The 21,299-nt window shown below is 41.6% G+C and overlaps 1 protein-coding gene across 1 annotated transcript in view; it reads right to left on the bottom strand.

Moving 5' to 3' along the window:
• The window catches only part of NBAS (NBAS subunit of NRZ tethering complex), a 276,510-nt gene that overhangs the window by 16,697 nt on the left and 238,514 nt on the right, over positions 1-21,299 (bottom strand). The window contains exons 48-50 of the mRNA XM_072938186.1: positions 20,391-20,586; positions 4,241-4,380; positions 681-825 (exon numbers count right to left, since the gene is read on the bottom strand). Of these exons, the coding sequence (XP_072794287.1) occupies positions 681-825; positions 4,241-4,380; positions 20,391-20,586 (481 nt within the window). The remainder of the gene's footprint in view (positions 1-680; positions 826-4,240; positions 4,381-20,390; positions 20,587-21,299) is intronic.

Here is a 21,299-nt window from a genome sequence, read left to right as displayed (position 1 = left end):
TCTCCTATGAGGTAGAAATTCAAAAGCCAATTAATCAGTTTAGTGCCATTATCCAAATGCTTACATTTAAGACAGGTAAATTGCTCAAACAAGATACTGCTGAGCTCAGATCCGCAGCAGGGGCTGTAATTAATATATATTTATATGTAACACAGATATCGCTGTGACAGTCGTATTATGGGATCAAAAAGAGAACAAGAGTCAAAGTGGAAGTGGCTGAGTTTCTACCACGTTCACAGAGAATAAACACCGTGGCTGTGCAGTCTTATCACAGTGCTGTCCAACAGCACAGCTGGTTACCCCCCGAGGGCCACTGCGGCCCACCACTCCGTTACCAACTGGCCTGGTTCACAGATGTGACCCTTGAGCTACCATGACCCCTTGGAGCAGAAAACTGAGTTAGACATAAAAGGGCATCCCCACAAAAAAGTGAAGACGGGGCTCTACCCTGGGACTTGTGAGAGGAAGAGGCCTTCAGAGCTCCAACCAAGAGGGAGCCGCCTCGAAGCAGCCTCCCGGCGCTGCTGTTCCTCATCTGATCGGCTACAAACTATGGGCCTTTACCTGCCGATAACATAAGCTAAGTGTTCCCCAAGTACAGTCGCTGATATTGCTTATAATAAAGGGCCGGGAAGGGGGAGGGCTACCCCCCGGGAAAGCCGCCTGAGGCACCCACTCACCTCTGCAGGCAGCATCTGTTCGGTGTCATACAAAGAGCGACAGATTCTCAGCACTTCGTTCCCCAGCCCTTCCTTGTCCTCTGTCGGACACCTGGTCAGCATCGCTGTAGCCAGTCTCACCCACGGGTTCTTGGTTACGCTGGTTCTAAGGGAGAAAAACGCATGGCATTGGACATGCTTAAAGCTATGAGCAATCATAAGAGTTTTAATATAGACAAGAAACCCCCCTTTTTGACGTGAAATGCTTTTGGAAAACTGCAGTCATAATCTAGATGATGTGTTTCTTCACGTGTATCTTGTGGAAAAGAGGACATCTTGCAGAGGGAAAGGAGCTGACTGTGACATGGCCCCAGCAGCATGGAGGCAGTGGGGGATGGGGTGTGAGGGGCACAGGCTGCTGGAAGCCCAGCAGCTTGGGGTGCACGTTCTGGCTCCTTGACTTGCTACTGGGGTGACTCATGGAAGCTACTTAAAAGCTCTCATTTTAAGGTGTCTCAGAAGATGCTCACATCATCTTGACTCTTGCCCACAAGCACGGGGTCTGAGTAAGGAGTCGTTTTGTTTTCCTGTAAAAATCCGCACTGTCTCTCATTCTTGTGTTTTCCTGTGATCATGTGTTTGAGTGTGTATCGAGGGTGTCTTTATAAAACGCTAACTCTTGAGTTTCTAAAGGAAAAAAAAAAAAGGTTGCAGCTGTATGGTTCTGGGGAGGCCACCCGACCCTTCTGGGCTTCGGTTCTTTTCACTCTGAAAAGGCAACGTACTGTCCTCCCCGCAGGGGGCATCGTTTAATGAATGATGTGTAACTGTGAAGTGTACTCCCAGCACCTGACTTAGTATTTACTTTCCTTACCTCCGAGATTGAAAGCGCACAGGCTTGCCTCTCGTTTCCCGCCTCTGGCTGCCACTTTCCCTTATTTCAGACACACATCAGGATGTACATTTCAAGACCCAAGTTAAAGGTGCGCTCGTGCCTGGGTCCTGATCTTACCTACAGCATTTTAAAATCGTTTTACTATTTATTAAGAGTGCTGTCTCATTAGCACGGCTCTGGATCCTAGACACTGAACCCCTCAGGATGGTCCTTCCCTTGAAAGAATTTCATTCCTTGCGCCTGCGAAGAGCATCAAGGGTAAGTGACATCAACACGGGAGCTCACAACACAGGCCTCTGGTGGAGCCTCTGTGTCTCAGCTCAAACTGACAGCCCGTGAGGACACAGAACATTGCTGATTCCAAGGCACAGACAAAGCTCGAGAGCGGCTGACGGAGGAGTCTCCGTAGCAAGGACGCGCCCTCTGTTTCCGTCTTTCAAGTCTGACTTCAGCTCTCCTGGGTTTTTCTCTAACGGGCCGCCTCCCTGCAGCAGAAACGTTGGTCAGCCAGCACCACGCACTCCAGGGTCTTGGAAAACAATGATCAAAATGCGTTTTCCACCAGCCAGCTGGGGTACACAGGAGGAAAACGTGCATCTTCTGTAAGTACAAATCCATTAAGCTTTCCATCCATGTTCCCATGAGGGACTAAAACTAAAAGTCTAAAGCTGGTGCTGGTGAATTAGCAGTCTTGTGGATCAAGCAAATTTCTCAGTTTTTAACTTTACTGTGTTGCCTGGCAACACTCAGTCACTGTCACACCACCCTTCCTCCTCCTCCCCGCCTCCTTTTTGGGTTGCTTTGGAAGCCCTGGAGTCAAGCACTGCACTGTGTCTGGCCAAAAACAAGGTACTCAGAAGTGCTTTTAAGAACCTGTGTTTAAATATCCCGTCATACATTCTCCTGTAAAACACAAATTGGGACCAGGCAAGCAGCAGAAATGGACTTTATTTGACTTGCCCTCTGGTTAGCTCTTAGGTAGAGGAAGGAGACACGGCTGTAAGAGGGTTAAGTGGGCTGGTAATGCTTGGTTCTGATGCTAATGATTTCATAAAGGAGGTCTGTAAATTCCTCACACAGGTCAGCAATTTACAGATTACCCAGGAGACTCCAAAAGTAAGAATATACCTTTAAAAATGAGTATCTTTTTGTCTACAAATGCATTAAATGTTTTAAGTGCAATAAATGTTTTAAATGAAGCTGATTTGCATCTTGTGGGTGAGTGATTTGAAATGGGCAGTGTTCTAAAAGTCAGAGAAAGCGCAGAACCACAGTTTATGACACTAGAGGTGTCATATTTTGAATCAGAAAAATTCTCGAGTTTAAGAGATGATCCATTTCGAGTGTATGAAGAAATCTACAATTCAGCCCTAATGATCTTCTGAAAAAGTGAAGCATCACTAACAATCTGACGAGGGGGCCCCACATCTACTTCCCATTATGGTCACCTCGGAGCGTTCAGACACTGATGCTCGGACTCCAGTACGAGAGATGGACCCAACGAGCAAGTGCAGCACTGTTTTTAACAAGCACCCCAGGTCCTGAGGCAGCGCTGCCGAGATAATTGGGAACCCAATGGAAATGCTGTTTCAAGGCGCTGTCACAAGTGAAGCTGAAGTCTTTATGATGTGAGAACTTGCACTGCAGAGTTTCAAACAGCGAAGGTAAGAGCCTGTTCTCTAAAGCTCCACGTCAGCATGCCATCTCTGCCCTCAACAACCGAGATCTAAGAAATGCTTCTTTCCTTTCTGAAAAGACTCGGTGGAAAAACTGCTTGGTTGGCTTCAGAAATCCCTAAGAATCTCATGCCAGGGTGAAGGTAAAGAGGCTTGTCCAGATGTTCCTGAGTGGTCCTACACTGCTCACGGAACTACTGATTTTCAGGAAAACATCCTTAACATCTCAGGTGTGGAGACGCGCACACAGCCGAGCGTGGGAAGACGGAGAGGAGGCCCGCCGGGCGTCTGGAAGAGGCGCAGGGGCTGCTGCTTTCTGTCAACAAGGAGCAGCCGGTCCTGACAGACAGCATATGCGCTTGGAGGAGATCTGGCCACTCCCTCCAAAGGAATCCTTGGCCGATAAGCACAGGGATGGTCTGACCACTGTCATGTAGCTCAGAGCTGCGGCCGCCAGCTGGGCAGGACGTGGAGGAAACCACGTGGACTGTGCAGGGAGCCCGCAGTGGTCAGACCTCAGTCTCCTTCACCTAACAGCCGAGTGAGGCCGAAGTTATTTCACCTCTGAGCTTCAATTTTTTCACCTATAAAATGTGCTAACGTCGCCTTCCCATGTAGATTTGTTGTGTGAACTGATAACATGTAAGCTGCACATAACACTGTGTGTTCTCAATACATGGAATTATCCATTTACTCCACGTGGATTCTCAAGTTAGCATTGTCAGCTGTGTTAAGAGTCAAAAAATTTCCTGGTGAAAATACTGGCACAAAATTACCTTGCTGACGCCACAAATCAGATATTCTTATCAAGCACTGTCTGTCTATTTTTAAAGAAGATCTTTGGGTTTAGGGGCAAGGAGAAATAGAAACCGCAATACTTCAAGAAAAAATTTTAATTTCATCTAAAGGCTAATACCGATTTTATATATATATCCCTCACGGCTCTTCTGAAGGTACTGATTTTTAAAACCTAAAGTCAGACAGAAGATATCTTCCATGTTAATACTCACACATATTCACGCTTCATAGGTGGCCACGCCTGCAAGAGCAAAACCAGGTGCTGAAACTCAGCGTCTCGGTGACTGGCGTCCAGGAGCTCCACGAAGAGTGAGTAGCGCTTCTCCTCATCCTCCGTGTCAGTGACGCCCACCTGGAAGGCGAACACACACCTGAAACTGGCGGCCAAAGCTGTCTGATTTACAGAGAAATTCAAATTTGACCATTTTGATGAAACACTCTCTTGGAAATCTTTACAATGTGTTAAGAGACGATTCAACATCCCCCACCCCAAACCCTATCCCCCCCAAACACCTTCAAAAGCTGTTTTACCCAATTCCAAACATTTATGTTAAAATTTTTTTAGAACGCAATCACAGGAAGTTTCTTAATATTTTTATCAAAATAAATTCAAACAAGTGGGTTTCCACAGAACTGGCTTACTGGCATGCAATGTATGTTATGTTAAAACACTGAATTGTCTCTAAATACCTACATGCACAGGAGTTTTTATCCAAATTTAGTAGATGAATGCCTTATTAAAATTATCACAAAGAAGTATCCCTGTTTTACCTGTTTCAGAACAAAACTCTCTATTTCAAGATATTAGACTCAAGAATAAAATAACACCTTGCAATTTGACAGAAAACTGACATAAATCTATCAGAATAATGATTCAACTACCTGAAATGTTTTCTTCTTCCATGTAAAGACAAATATGCAAATTAAATATAAATATAATGTTTTCAGGCACATATGTATTCATACACGCTAAATGTTTAAAAGGATACAGTTCTGTAATTTTAAAAAAATACTAAATTGTCTCATGTGAAATTGCAATAGTTTACCATATTCAACATTTGCTAATATTTCTAGTTTAAATTATCCTAAACGTGTTGCAAATTTTCATTTTAGCATTACTACTGCTAAATCTTCTGTTGTCGAGAAAATTTCTCTAATTCAAAATTAAAGATTTTTATTACAGTACATCTGTCATGACTTTCTTTGGTATAAATCATAATCAAATAAAAGATCTGTTATTCACATTTCCATTTCTAATGCAAAAAAAAGTCTGTCAAATAAAGAATACTCATTTTTCCTCTCACTAAATGACCAAATGATACTTCTTACACATCGAGGCAGTCCTGAATCACATCTCTGACACCTCTGTAAATGAAAATATTTGCTATTTTAAGTTAGAATGCAGTTTTAAATATAAAAATAAGCCAAACGCTGCTTCTCCTGCTTCGCAGGCTCTCTCAACACAGATGCTCTATGTCTGGGTATGTAAGACTCAGACGGTGATAGTGTGGAAGGATGAGAATGGATGGTACCTCTGTGTCACCATGAGACTACTGTGGTTACTATGGGGAGTGTGCTCAGACAGTGACCAGTCAGATTGTTCAAACTCTGCCTTAAAGTGCCCCCTCCACCGTCATTCTTCCACAGAATAATAACCCACAAGCATTTTCTAGCTGTTGAAAAAATTTTGTAATACATTACGCCCATTGACCCTTACAACAGCTGTGTGGAGAACAGCACAGGTATTGTTAACCTCTCTTTACAGATGAAGAAACAGGCTTACCTATCCTAGTAACATGGTGAGCAAGTGGCAGAACCCATAGATAATCATTCTCAGATCAGGATGTTCTGAAACTAGAGGGCTCAGTAAGATAGATGAGCTTTGAATTATTTAAATCAGTGGTCTAATTGGGAGTTTGGCAATATTTACTTGTGTATTTCTAAAGAAACGTTGAAAAAAAAAAAAAAGCTCTCAAACTCAAGACATGCACCTGTCATTACATGACCTCACCACCCTAAACTCCTCCAGCCCCAGGGCCCTGCAGGCACTCTGTGTCTTCATCACCCACACTTCCACCTCGGAAGCCTGGATCTGCTTCCTGTCTGGAACATTCTTTCCTCAGATACCTGCACGGCACATTCCCTCATTCCCTTCAAGTCTCTCAAACGTCAACATATCAGAAAGTGCACTGCGTTTAACTGCCCCACCTAAAGCAGTGGCCCCCTCCCCATCTACCTCCCTCACCTTGGTTTACTTTCCTTCTGAGCACTTATAAGGATGTAACATATTGCATATCTATTGGTGAAAACAGAGACCTTTATGTGTTCACTGCTTTATCCCTGCGACTTAAAATCAATCACGCCTGATATAGAGGAAATGCAGAGAACCTACTGAGTGAGTGAATGAACGAATGAGTGGATATACAAATGAACGAATGAAGATATAATTATTTATAAAGTACTGTAGCACAGAATGATATTAAATATTCATGGAGTTACCATAAAGTTTCGGCTGTTCTTTTTTTTTAAAATGAAGAAAGATGTAAGGTTTAAAAAAAGATCCCACCAAAAAGGAGATGACTGAAAAAGACCCACAGGTGGCATGATTGCTGACATTATGTCTCAGCACATGATGATGCCTTGTGGTTAGCTCTGCGGTTTCGGCCAAGTCCCTCTCTTTGAGTCTCATTTTCCTCATCTTAAAAATGGGCTCCAAAAGCCCCTGACATCTAGGAGGCTGTAGGAGGTGCCTGGAGGTCTGAAGCAGGGGAGAGGGTCGGAATATGGCGGATCTCTTCTTTCTGAGTTATAATCTGAGGTTTTACAATTTATAGAGAAGGTTTTGTGCTTAAAAAGTTTTTAGAACAATTGAATGACAAGTCCCCTAATGATGCCAATATTCAAGTTTCCATAATTAGCTGCCGTGGAAGCGATGACAAGAAGCTTCTCCTTTATATGAAATGCAGAGTCATGCCATGAAAATGAAGAGATTAGGAAAAAGGGATTCATGTCTTCAATATCATATATATTTCCTTCTTTTCAGAAATTAATAGCTTGTACATTTTTAGGACGTGAACTGCATCAAAAGGGAAAGAAAGAGAAAAGAAATTATAAATGAGACCTTTGTATGTTTGTTTTTATATCCGTGTGCAAATATTAGATCCCATTTTTTAAAATGTGTTTGGTAATAAACTCCTTCGTGTAACACCTTTCTCACATGTACGCAGACTTACTTAAACAGGGTGGCTTTGCCAGGAAACATTTTCTTCTGAATCCTCACCCAGCATTTCAATTATTAGTCACTTACTTTTCAGAGCATTGAACACCATGTTCAAAATACAAATGTGAAAAATACAGTGACGTACACAATCACCCGTTTTGTGTACGCACACTTACATACTCCAGTATGTTGTACAGGATTTCAAATCGTTATTACCCAGCTCTTAAGAAGGCAGGTTTAAATTCTATCACCGTAGATGCAAAAGCATTGCCTTCTGTGAGAAGGAAATGGGCCTAAAAATGGACTCGACAAGCACATGCTTTTTTAACACATGATAAAGAATACACTTTGCCAGACAATCATTATGTTCTCTGATATACAAGTGTTCATCTAAGATTGTGTCCACATATTAAAATACCTAAATTTATCGAAACTTACAAAGACTATAAGCTTATCTTGTTCATCACGTCCTATGAGGCTTTAAATATAAATTCTGGTAACCAAAACTCAAAATGAGTGAACTTAAATATATTTCATAAGAATATAAGAAGTACAGAGAACTGATTTAAGTGTCCAAATACAGCTACAATATGAAATGACTATAGAACATATTTCAACATCAGGGAAAAACTAACGGTAGGTGGCTTTCAAATGCTCAGCGTACTTCATAAGGACTTCATAATGTACTTCAGAACATATTACACAAAAAGACTCTAAAATAAATGGTAAAGGGCGATTCTATTAAATGCACAGCTTTCAAAATAGAGCTGATAAAGTAACAGAAAAATGTTTATTTTGGAGACATTACTGGACCTTTCTGAGGCCTAATTTCCTCTTCTGTAAGATGAAATACACCTTTATATGGTGGTTGTGAATATTAAATAAAAGAATATGAATAAAATAGCGAGCGGGAAGCTGGCACATGGCAGACACACAGCAAATGACAGGAGGCATTTATATCATCTACATAACATGCTAGTACAAAAAAGTGGGAACCTGGACGTGTGCTATGATTTCTTCTAGTAAGAATTATGTCTATAAATTAAGCAGGATAGAAAAAGAAACATAGCTCTTTTAGGATAATGGAATCGTGGGTTAACTTTCATCTTCTGAAAATCTCACTTGTGCAATAAATACAGTATTTGAAACGACTCTTAAGTATGCCTTCCACAGATCAGTGAAAATAAGCTTCAGAGAAATTACTTATTCCTACACCTTGTTTTATTCTGTCCTTCCCCTCCTGTGAAAACAGAAGTAGCGAGCTGGGGGGTGCAAACGTCACCTGTTTTACAGGCATCATATAGCTGGTGCCGGTTCCACGCTGCCGCCACTAACTAAACATCATAGGACTTTAAAGGACAAAATTCAAATGACTCAAACGGAAGAACACCTCTTTCCCTTTTGTCTCTGACAATGATGTTTCCTTCCTCATTGAATTGGGTGACTTTCGCCCTTGCTGGAAGTCAATTTGTCAAGCTGCTGCAGCCTCCTTATCAGACACAGAGTCACTGTCCTTGAAAAAGTGGGCTGAGTCACTTATTCTCAGATGAGGACAGCTTTAGCTTTAAACTCCTCTGTGGCTGCTCAAAGTGAACGTGCCTATCTTGAGCCGAGGCAGCGCTCCTGAGATCTGCATCTCCCTATGCGCGCAATGACGGCAGCTTATTTCATCTTTAGGTATTTGTGAATGTGAATAGGTATTAATGCATATGAAAGTACTTCCTGAATAGAAAGAAATTGCCAACGTGTAGAGGATTATTATTGATAGCAGTGCTATTAATCACCATATTCCTATCTTCCATGTGAGCTTATGTGCTGCTAGGCTGGTTCTAAAAGGCTGGATGATGACACCTGATTTAAAGTTACCCTGGAACTGTGCAATTCCTTTCAGGGATACAGTAAAGTCAGACTGTGCTGTCTCCGTACACAGGGCTTCAAAATACAAAACCAACCAACCAACCAAAATCCCTACTTCAGTAGATGTATAGAAATACAAAAAGGTGACAGGAATGGTCTCTAGTCGTCCTGTCTGTTACAGCTACTCTTTGATAAGGTTTCAGGTGGCCAACAATACCTGTTGTGGCCACTGGATCCGGTGAAGATCTCTGGTGAAGGGAAGTCAAATTTCTAGAAGACTAAAAAGTCATAAGTTGTTGGACTTAGAAGCTGTCAGACTGCCCCACTGAACTAAGCAGTATTCAGACCAGTGCCTGGCACACAATAGGTACTCAAAACAGTATTATGACCATTCATTATGGTAATTATTATTATTAGACAAGAAAACATAAACAGAACATAAATTATGATCCTATCCATTTCCAAGTATTTATAAATTTTATTAAATAGAAAATGTAAAGTTGTGGAAATAAGATTAAAGTTCAAATATGAAATGTGGGACAGCTAATCTTCTACCAGATTCCCATTTCAATGGCAGAGAACGACAGAATAAACACAGCTACCGAGAGAATTTTATAAGCATCACATCTTGCACTGCTTGTAACAGAAGGAGAACGTGTTGTTGAGACAGCCTGAAGGGTCAAACCACCTTCCCTAGCCCGTGGGGGAGGGATGCCTACCTGCCCCGGGAAGGGTGTTCTGATAAGAAAGAGCACCTGAATTCTCTCCTACCTTTGCCTCTAGGTCCAGTGATGAGCACAAACTTTTAGCCTCTGCTTCTCTCCTCAGGTGTATTAGGAAAAGGAGCACCTAGCTGTGAACTGCTCAAGAATAAATGGTTCTCAGTCGCCACAGAAAGGCTCTCCTAGGGTAGAGCACACACGCCCTTGGGATGGGGAGAATGCGATGAAAGAATTAAGTTCCCAGGGGCTTCCAGATGTTTGGAGTTGTACGTGGGGCACATAAACACACACACACACACACACACACACACACGGAAGAGGCCAGCAACTGCAGTTAGGAGCCATGTTTTACAGCTTCCTACTTATTTTATTGTATCTCTAAAGACAGAAATTACACAATAAAGCATTCTATAATCACTCTCCGTAAGTGCTGTTGTGACTCCAATACATTAATATATGCTTCCGCATGGTTAAATATAGTATTTAATGAAACACTTTTAAAATGAGACATACGATGGGGGAAAATCCTTTGTGTTAAAATAAGAAGAGGAAAGATTTTGGCTTACAATTTATTTTCTAGGACAAATAAGCAGTCATGCTACATGAGCCCCCACAAATACGTGTGTTTACTTTAAGGAGCTGCTATAGAAGCTAATTTTTATTAAGGCCAGGCTTTGGTTTTTAGTTAAAGTTGATAAAGTATTAATAGACTAATTCATGGAGCCAGAAATGATTTCACTGTGGTATTTCAGTCTCAGACTGAATGCTGACCCTGCCACTTAACAGCTCTGTGACCATGTAAAAATAAGGTAATAATAGCTAACGTATCAGGTTACTTTGAGGATAATATAATATATAACTTAATACAGAACAGTATACACACAGACACACACGCCCTTATAGGTGTCTAACCCAGAGTTAACACTGAACCTGTACACTGTCTGCCAGTAATGGTAGTTCATTATTCTGCATTTCTGCCACATTTTAGCACTGAGATACTGCAGAGATTTCTTAACTACTCTACTTCCTCATGTGCTGAATGGAATGATAAGATCATATCCGCCAAAGAGTTATTATAAGGTTAAAATGATATAATAGGGGGGAGGGTATAGCTCAAAAACTAGAGCACATGCTTAGCATGCATGAGGTCCTGGGTTCAATCCCCAGTACCTCCTCCAACAAATAAATAAACCCAATTATCTCCTCCCTTGCCAAAAGAAAACAGTTAAATAATACAGCTAAAAAACACATTAAAAAAATAAATAAATCTTCACTTAAAAATGATATAATATACATACAAAGTCTAATGGTCAGTCCATAGAGGGCCCTAAAAAACTTGAAAACAGTACACGAGACATCTTCTCAGCTTAAGTGAAAACAGATTTCTGTTGTAATATTCAGAGGTTTTATTTTTAATCTATTTTCTATTCCAGGTAGAAGTTCCCCAGAGGCAGTTTTGCATAGCAGAAGAAAACGGTGGCCACTGAGTCCTGTGGCCTTCTATATATCCTATATACAGGGTACCTACACAGCCTCGAAAATAAAAATAAGAATAAAACTATAATAAAACCCATACATTCAGCACAATCACAGGCCCAGAATGTCTGAGCTTCAAAATATCATAAATGAAAAATAAAAAAAAATCATGATCTCTCACATTCCATGTAAATGTTTCACATATTCAAAAGGCAGATCTATAATTGAAATAAACAATAACAGAGAAAACCATACAAAGAGAAATAAGATGAATTTACCTGTACTATAAGTGAATAGCTAATCACACTGAAGGTGGTGTGTGTGTGTGTGTGTGTGTGTGTGTGTGTGTGTGAGTTGTGGTGTAACCTTGAAAATAATTATTTTTGTGTGCTATTACTCTAAGGCTAAAAGAAAGAGCTCTACACAAATACTCTAGCTAGGAAGTAGGCTGGAATTTTAAATGTACTCTAGGATTAAGCAAATAAATAAATATATTGTGGATAATGAGTCAAGTTTCTCACTGACATAGAAAAGAGTTTACAAATAAAGAGAAGACTAGAGCGAACTCTGCGGAAATGGATGGAACTGGAGGTAGCAATACAAACTCATGGTTTTTTAAATGATCACAGATAGATACAAACGCGGATGTGGACGTATGAGGGCTCTGTCCCCTTAAGAGGATCATGAAGCTCTGACACCACAGTATCGATGAGCAGACCCAGCCCTTAAGCCTTGGCTTCTAAATACCATTCTTTACTAAAAAATCCAGGCTCCTTGAAGTCAGTGACTGAATCCAGAGCCAGGCAAGGAAAGTGCAGGAGGAGCCTAGAACATCTGTGGTTCAAAACCCGATGGGAGGGCACAAGTCAAAGGATGCAGGAGAAAACTGGAAAGGAGCTCCCAATGGCCAAATCTGAGATAATTTGTGTAAAAAAACTAAAATGATGATAGTTACAGATTGTAACCACAGACAATCACTGAGCTTGTGGTGATATAAATAAATAAGTGAATAAATACATATAAAGGGAGGAGAACAAACGATAGAAAAATACCACTTGGTAAACACCACAGTGGTAATTATCTCAGGCGATAATCACCAATGCATGCTCAAATTAGCAGGTGAAAGTGTGAGGAGAAACTGTTCACAACAACCTCAAAGTACCTCACCACAGATATTTATTAATCCCAAAGAGGAAAGTAATAATTTGGTGGAGAAGAAACACGGTTGACACCACCTCAATCAAGTGGTCAAAGCGAACATTACCAGTAAAGGAACACATCAAAACTGTGCATCTCCTGAGATAACACACTTCAGGAGACATGCCGTCACTTCCATGGCATCCTCTCCAAAAACGCACAAATTGAACACGTGAACAAAAATCGGACAAAGTCAAATTTAGTGACATTTTATAAAATAATTGGTGCTTTTTTAAAAAAAAAGTCAAGGTCGAAAAGGAAAATGAAAAGGAATAAGGAACTATATCAGATTCAAGGACATTAAAGAGACAGGGTGTTAATGCAGTGTGTGACCTGGACTGGACATGGACCAGAAGAAAAATCACTGGGACAACTGACAAAATCCAAATTATGTATAAACTAGAAAACGGTACTGCATCGATGTTAGCTGTGGTTATCTGAGATGGTAATATTCACTGAATCTGCATGAAGAGTATACAAAATTCTCTGTATAACGTACATAGTTTTTTTTTAAATTAAATCTAAAATTTTCAAAGTGAAAAGTTGAAAAAAAATAAGCAAAGTTACACCCAGCTACTCATATCCCCACCGCTCTCCAACATGAAACGCCTGGGTTTTTCCCGCCTTTTCTCCCCACTTCTCCTCCGCCTCCTCCCTCGGATCCATCAGAGGAGGGAGCACACACGCAGCACGTGGGAGCACGACTGCTGAGGTTGTCAGGCCTCTCAGCGAAGGCGCTCGGATGTAACTGTCCCACTGCCACCAAGGCCAACTGGGACCTGAGCCGACCCCGGGAGGACGCTGCCCTGCAACGGAGTCAAAGCCATCTCCATCCAGGGACATTCACTAAACTCAAGTTCACTTCCTAGAAGGGGTCTCTGAACTAAGACACTTGTACGGTCGTGAAGAAAGTCTGCCTGTGTGAAGGGGATAAACACGGCCTCCCTATCTCACCCCCTCACCAAAAAAAAGTGCCCGTCAGAATTTAAACATAGTACATACAGCCCTGGACCTGGGGTCTCTCTCCACAAAGCCAGTTTCTCCACCAGATTTCCCAGCTAGTTAAGGGGCACCACTTTCTCCCTAGTAATTTGCGCCCAAATCAGAGGGGGACCACCCCCCCCACCTCAGCCGTCACCAGGGCACTGGTACCGGCCCCTCCAGCTCTCTTCTCCCCTCTTCACAGCTGGTATGAAGTTCAGGGCCAAGTTCGGGGACCAGACCTTTGTCCCCTAACTGGTCCCCTGCGCACAGAGGTCAGAGGGCTTCTCCTAAAGCCCAGATCTGATCACACTGCCCCTCGGGCCTCTCTCTCGCTGGTGGCCTCAGCGCTGTCGGGGTAAAGCCCGAGCAGGACACTGGGGGCCCCCGTCTGACCTGTGCTTCCCGGTTTCCTCTCTTCGTGGCTCTTGCCTTCACACCACACACCCAGCTGTGCTGAGCTCGGCTCCAGAATCACCTCAGGGCAGTCTTCCCCGCTGCCCCCCGACAGAGCAGCTTCATGCACACCACGTACAGACCCCCCCCCCCCCACAGCCCCGGAGCACTCAGGCCCTGACTGCTTCGTTACTAAATCCATTGTTAACCGGATTGGAGTCCCCACACTGAGTCCTCTGCCAGGACGGGAGTTACAGCTCTGCAGGTATGACTCCACTTGACCCTCACAATACTTCTACGTTATTTCCACTTTATACACGAGGAAACAGAGGTTGTGTGAGGCTGCAGAGCAGTGAGTGGTGGAACTGGGATTTGAATGCAGGTCTCCTAGGTGAAGAGCCCAAACGCTTTACTACCAATTACCTTGTCTCTTTTTCTGTCTCCAGAGTGCAGCTCAGTGAATGGTGCCTAATCTATGCTTGAAGAATCTTCGATGGCTATTTCACACTGTGTTCTGTTCAAACAACAGGTATCAGGCATGGCATCTTTCAGAATGTTTTAAGTAAGCAGCAGTTCACACGCACGATGCTATGTACTGAGGGAGTGACAGATGCTATAAGATGAAGCCGTGCTTTCTGTTCTCTGAACCAAATGCCTGATTTCTCAGGCCAAATCACGTTCAGTCCATGTAGATTGACAGCAGGAAGAGAAAAGGTGAGCACCGCATGCTGCATATCGTCCAACGCTGCCCAAAGGTTGTGCTGGATCTACTCCCCCGGCAAACAGGAGCAAGTGCGGTACAGGGCCAGGAACACAGGCTCAGGATCACACAGGGCTGGGGGTGAACTCCAGTTCCATCATTCACAGGCTGGACAATTCACGGGACCTCATCTCCTAGGTCATGTGACCTCATCTAAAACACAGACTCTGCACGTCTGTTTTAAAGTTTCATGCAGTGATGGGGACTTGGTACATATTCCACCTTCCCCTCTTCCCCCACTGATGCCAGTGACAAGAGGGTAGATCTTTAAAGGAAGAGGGACCTTCTCAAGGTCTCCAGCTATTTGCAGAACCCAGTAATACGGATGCTCGCTCCATTTTAATCATTGTTAAAAAAAAAAAGGGCACACGGACCTCTTGCTTATGTCTGGACAAACATGCTTGTGACCTGTATGCTTCCCCATGAGAAGGAACTAGCTGGTCAGGAATGACTGTCAGCAAAATACAGCAAATTAATATAAAGTAGCATCAATCTAAAAGCACCAGGGCACTCTGTAAGGAAGCATTTCCATTATTCCAGGCAAATGATTCTGCTTGCATGTAAGCGGGAAGCAGTGCGGTCTAACCATCACTCGTGGCAAGAACATCAGACTGAATGTCAGGAGCCTCGGCCTTGCCATTTTAAAGGTGACCTTGAACACTTCTTTCAAGATCTAATATTCATTTATTCGACAAATATTTACTGCGTGTCTGTAAGATCCCTGTTCTCACGGAATTTACATTCTAATGGAAAGAGAAAGTCATCACATAATAGAAAGACAGACACACGGACAGGCAGTGAAGAAGTCAGGAGCGGTAAGTGACTAGAAGAGAATAAAAATGGTCATAAGACAGGTTACGACTCGGTGGATGCAGTCATTTTGCAAATGGTGACATTTAAGATAAAATCTGAGGACATAACCTCTCCCTTTCTGAACATCCTTTTTTTTTGTCCTATAAAATGTGACCACTGAACAGGGATGCTTGTGAAAGTGTCTTCCAACTCTAGAAATGCGTGATTTCACGATTATTAGGGATATAGTATCTGTGTAAGGACACATTTTAACATCAAATATTGTCCCATATTTGATTAAGAAAACCACTGATGGCAGTGAGTCTTAGCTTTGAAGATGTTTAAGATAACAGTAAATCTTCTGTAAGGAACTAAACACAGATTTGCACACTTAACTTTTCCTACTGATTTTGTCTAAACTCTGACAAAGAAGTGCATATTTTGCTGATGTTTTGGCAAATGAGGCCAAACTGGCCTCTGACCAGAAGGGTTCATATGTCCTTCCAAGCTTCAAAGCAGGCAAAAGACATGGATTTGTAATGAGGTTAGAAGTTGTTTTAAACTAATTCTTTCTGTTGATCACTTACAATCACAAATGCAGACTGAAATTTGACAAGGCAAAAATCAAACTAAGCCACGTGTTCTTTTTTTACATAAAAACAGAAAGAAAAATTGAGGTGATGGGGTTTGGAATTTTTTAAGGAAACATCAGTATTTTGACCTGTATTTTTCATGCGCCAGTTAACTAGAAAATTACAAAACCTGAAAAACTCAGATAAATCGTACGAAGGGAATTAACACAATACATCCACCCCCTCCCCCTCAGCGCCCCCCTCTCCCCACCCCCCACCGCCCTCCAAGACCGGGCACATTTCTGGAAAGGAAATGAAGGCCTCGCGAGCTGTTGAAAAATGAGGGCCTCTGAATTTTAATTCTGTTAACTAATTATTGGAAAACTAGAAATCACTGTCTCTCTGAGAACCAGCGAGGTAGCAGGCTCCACTGACTCTGTGTTTAATTTTGCAGGAGCTCGCCGGTTTCCCGGCAACACACTGAGTTGTGGGGCCACTACTTTGGGCACCTCGAGGATAATTAAATATTAAGTCCCCCTTTGATGTATGCAAAGTCTGCCTAAGAGGATTACCAGTCCCAGTGAAGGCAGCAGTCCCGCATGTTCTGGTAATTGAACACTGCAATGTCATTATCTATTCTTATCTTCACTCTGTAAGAATCCGTCTCTATCTTTAGTATTACCATTGAGAATGGAGAAGGTGACAGGGACAAGTTAAGAAAACAGGAGCCCGTGTAATCAACCTTTTGAAGTCTTCTAAGTGACTGAGGTATGGAGGGGAACAAGACACTTTACTATGTGTCGAAGAAATGACAGACGTGAGCAAACCATCCTCTATCTCAAGTTCAAGGTTCCATTTTACGCACCAAGTAGCCACGGCTCACAGTTTAAGAGACTTCTCTAAGACTGTAAAATAACAGTGGAGGGAGGGTGGAGGCACAGGCCTAGGGTCCATCCGCTAGCGCCCTGATCTTTGCTATTTCCTAGTGAGAGGTAACAGAGCCTTTTAAAAACACTGATGGAGACTACCTCAGATTTAAACCATGGGCAGAGTTGCGGAACGTTGCAGAAGTTGTTGCTGTTTCCATTCTGATGCTGCAATTTTTTGGCTTTCATTTTCCAAGTAGCAAGCAGATATTTATAGCTGTAAGGCAGAGTTCCCCCACCAAATTCACTTGCCCTCCAAAGTAGATTTGAATAAGCAATGCCAGGCTCGACCCAGAATACTTAACTTTCAAAGGAGGAGGAGGAAACACTCAGTGATTTAATTTATTTTTGGAAAAGACTATAGACAAATAACAGAATTAAGTCACTATGGTAGTTTTTTTGGTTATTGAAGTATAGTTGACTTGCAATATTAGTCTGAGGTATATGACATAGTGACTTGATATTTAATAGACTATATTCCATATAAAATTATTATAAAATATTGACTAAATTCCCTGTGCTTTACATTACATTCTTGTAACTTGTTTATTTTATACCTAACAGTCTGTACCTCTTAACCCCCTTCACCGATCTTGCCCCTCTCCCTCTGGTAACCATTAGTTTGTTCTCTGTATCTGTGAGACCGTTTTTGTTTTTTAATATTCATTTGCTTTATGTTTTAGATTCCACATATAAGTGAAAACGTACAGTGTCTTTCCCTGACTTAGTCCACTAAGCATAATACCCTCCAGACCCATCTGTGATGTCACAAGTGGCAACATTTCATTTTTTATGGCTGAGTAGTATTCAAGAGAGAGAGAGAGAGTGAGTGTGTGTGTGTGTGTGTGAGAGAGAGACATCTTTTTTATCCATTCATCTGTTGATGGACACTTAGGTCGCTTCCATATCTTTGCTATTGTCAATAATGCTGCCACAGCCACTGGGGTGCAGGTATCTTTTTAAATGAGTGTTTTCGTTCTCTTTGGATATATACCCAGGAGTGGACTTGCTGGATCATATGGTAGACCTATTTGAATTTTTTGAGGAACCTCCATAGTGGCTGCACCAATTTACATTCCTCCCACCCGTGTACTAGGGTTCTCTTTTCTTCACATCCTTGCCAACCACATGTAAAAGAATGAAATTAGAACATCTTTTCACACCATATACAAAAATAAACTCAAAATGGATTAAAGACCTTAATGTATGGCAGTTTTCTTATTTCCACTACCAAATACTTTAAGGAAACTCAGATCATTAGCTTCCAAGGACTGGGAAATTGTTTGTATTCAAGGGGAAAGTAAGAGGAGGTAGAAAATAAAAAAGTGAAGGAGACATGAAATTATTTTTACTAAAGTTAAGAGACACTGTCTGGAGGGATGTTTGAGGGCCTGAAAAATTCACATCACCAAGGGAAACAGTGATGAAATGAAGAGCAACAAACAGTCCCTGCAGATGAGAGAAAGCAGTTTGTGTTCAGTGACACTAAAGTCAAGTCAGTTTAGAAAAGTGCCTGGAAAAGAAATCTTAACAAAAGCTAAGATCTCTTAAATCCTGTTTTTGGTAAAAGTTAAGCTAAGATGAAATTAAAATCTTAGAAGTATCCAGAAATCACTGAAATCCTATAAAAGCTGCAAGTTGTTCTTTGAATAACTGGACAATTGAGGAAAATTTATAAGAAGAAATAGTGGTTATACTCATATTATTTCTGAACTATTCAGACTCAAATATCAAAGTGTATTTTCTAGTGTTTCAACATGACAGATAAGATGGATATCTTCCCCCTTTCCTGGTTTCCATGTTGTTTCCTAATGTTTTTGGTACGTTGATCTGACATGACATGAGAAACCAGCCTCATTGCCCTGCCAGGCTCCAGCCATCAAGGAAGATGAGATTGAGCAAGGCTGAGAACTTGAAAAATGGGAAGTACGTAACTGTAGGAGCATTCATTTGCTTCAGGATGAGGAGAACCTAACATTCCACACGGCAAAAACAACATGATCCAACTTAGAGCTTACCTCAGGGACGTTACGTGAACCTCTGTGTTTGCTGAAAACAAGCGTTACCACTAACTGTGCCAAGGACCTGGAATATATTACACAGCCCATTGCGTTTGTGTTCAGAAACCTCTTAAAAGAACTTGTTAGCGTCTCTTGATGCAATTCAAAGCAAAATGTTGAGAATGAAGACACTGATAAGGTCAGGATGCTTCAGAGAGAGTATTACTCAGATATTAGTAACTTTCAATACAATCCATTTCAGCAATTTGGCAAGATTAGAGAATCTCTGATAAGTCCATCTTTTTTGAATCTCAAGTTCTCTAACTCTGAAGAAGAGATAACAGTATTTACCTGTTTCTCTTACACAGGGAAATAAGAACAAATGGGATAATTCTGACGATGCTCTCAGATGAGTCTCGAGATATTCTTAATATTTGATTCTTCTTTAAAAAGTTCATTGCTCTTTAAATGAAGTAATAAAGATATAAATATGTTATAAAACAAAGCTTTAAAATTAGAAGGCACACTGAGTCAGAATCAGACTTCCAGGAAACTCTTCTGCAGATCAGATTACCTGGAAGTCTTATTCTCCAACTTTTATTGGCCTATGGTCTACTCCGCAAACAAAAGCACTTGATTGAGGTTCCCGACTCCTAGATCCTATGTCTTCAGGGTGCATCTGTTCAGAATTTAAGCCAAACTTCAAAAGCCACCATATTTCTTTGATTTAGGAATTAGCATTTCCATTTACTCAATCAACAAGCATTTAGGCTCTGAGTGCTTGCACAGCATGCTGAGAGGGCTTCAAAAGATGCTACGCACATCCTCCAGGGCGTCTGAGTTTTCACGGTAGTGGGGAGACAAAACTTTTAGTAGTAGCAGTAACAACAATAATGGCAATAATAATAGCAACAACAACAACAACAGTAGTAGTAATAGATAATTAAAGCTCAAATGTGTGGAATTCAAGGTTCATTTAGTTTGAAATGGTCAGGGAAGGTTCCAGAGAGGCAGTGGACTAAATGAGCCTTGGAGGATGATGGAGAAACCAAGATCTTGCGTGTCTGCTGCATTATGTCTATCCACGTACAGAAGAGAAGGGAGGACATTTGTGTGCCTGGGCAAGGCATGAAAGACACAAATTAGCTAAACTTCACACTGCATTTCCACTCAGATCTGCATTTCTCCAGGGGAAGGGCGAGCCACCGTGATTAGGTAATACCGTGAAAAATCCTGACTATATGCTACGAAGAGAGAAGGGATACACGCATGTTAGGTGAGTGAGGCATCCTCTACTACGTACATTCGAACAGATGGGAAAATAAAAACAAACTCTGTTGCACCTATGTAACTATTACATAGCTGGACTGATGAACACACTGGGCAGTCTGCATTGCCAAGGTGAATATTCACTTGAAGATAGCTTAAAGTGATAAGAAATGAGCAGCCAGAGGCTCCCTTACCTGTCTCTGGGGCCAAGTGGCTTTGACAATGGCTTCCGTTCTAAAGAACACAAGGAGCTTGCCATCCTCCTCCGTCAGGTGAAATGACTGTCCCAAAATCTGCAGTACATGAATGCGGGGCCTCACGGGCCAGGTGTCATCAGCACAGAAAGGCCGCAGCCACTCCAGCAGGTCCTCAGAGGAAACCAGCTCTTCTCTGCAAAATCAGCGGTTAGAGAGAAACTAGTAAGTCTTTTTCTTTTTCATTCCAGTAATCAAATGTGATGACTGACCTAAGCACTTGTTTGCTGGCTGATTTTGTTTTTTTCCTATTGAGAGGAGAAACGTACGTTTTAAATGGCTGAAAGCAAATTGTACTAGGTACTTAAAAACTGAAAAATAAATGTGATTTTTTAAAACAGCATCAAATTAAAATGAGCTACATAAAGCAGATAAAAAATAATCAGTATTAGTCAACATGTTCTTAGATACTCTGTTTCTTAAGTAAACTTTATTAAGAAGAGTGGCTGATTTCAAAGGTCTGTGAAGATGTTATTCCAGTGCCCATCCAGTTCCCAGGGCTTCACAGACCAACTTCTTGCTGAACGGACCATTAGCTCAATGGGCAGAATTAAAGATTTCCAAATCAGACTGTTTTCATTGGAGCACTGCTTTCAGAGTGGTAAGTGTTTCTACTGTAATAGTTCATGTAGAAGGGAGCTAGGGTCGTGGATACCCAGGTGGGCATTCAGAAAAATCTTTGATTGAAATGTTATTTCAGTCTTGGCAAACAAAATAATCCCTGTAATATAATTTTCATGGATGGCTTATCTCACCAACTAGTTAATTGACTTGAATCCAAAGGAAAAAAAAAAGTATGACATTTCTACTAGTGACATTAAGAGCATCAGGCATCATTCTGGTAATTTT

Source organism: Vicugna pacos, chromosome 15 (genome assembly GCF_048564905.1).
Source record: "Vicugna pacos chromosome 15, VicPac4, whole genome shotgun sequence".
NCBI classification, from domain to species: Eukaryota; Metazoa; Chordata; class Mammalia; order Artiodactyla; family Camelidae; genus Vicugna; species Vicugna pacos.
This window is presented reverse-complemented; position numbering and strand designations above follow the sequence as displayed.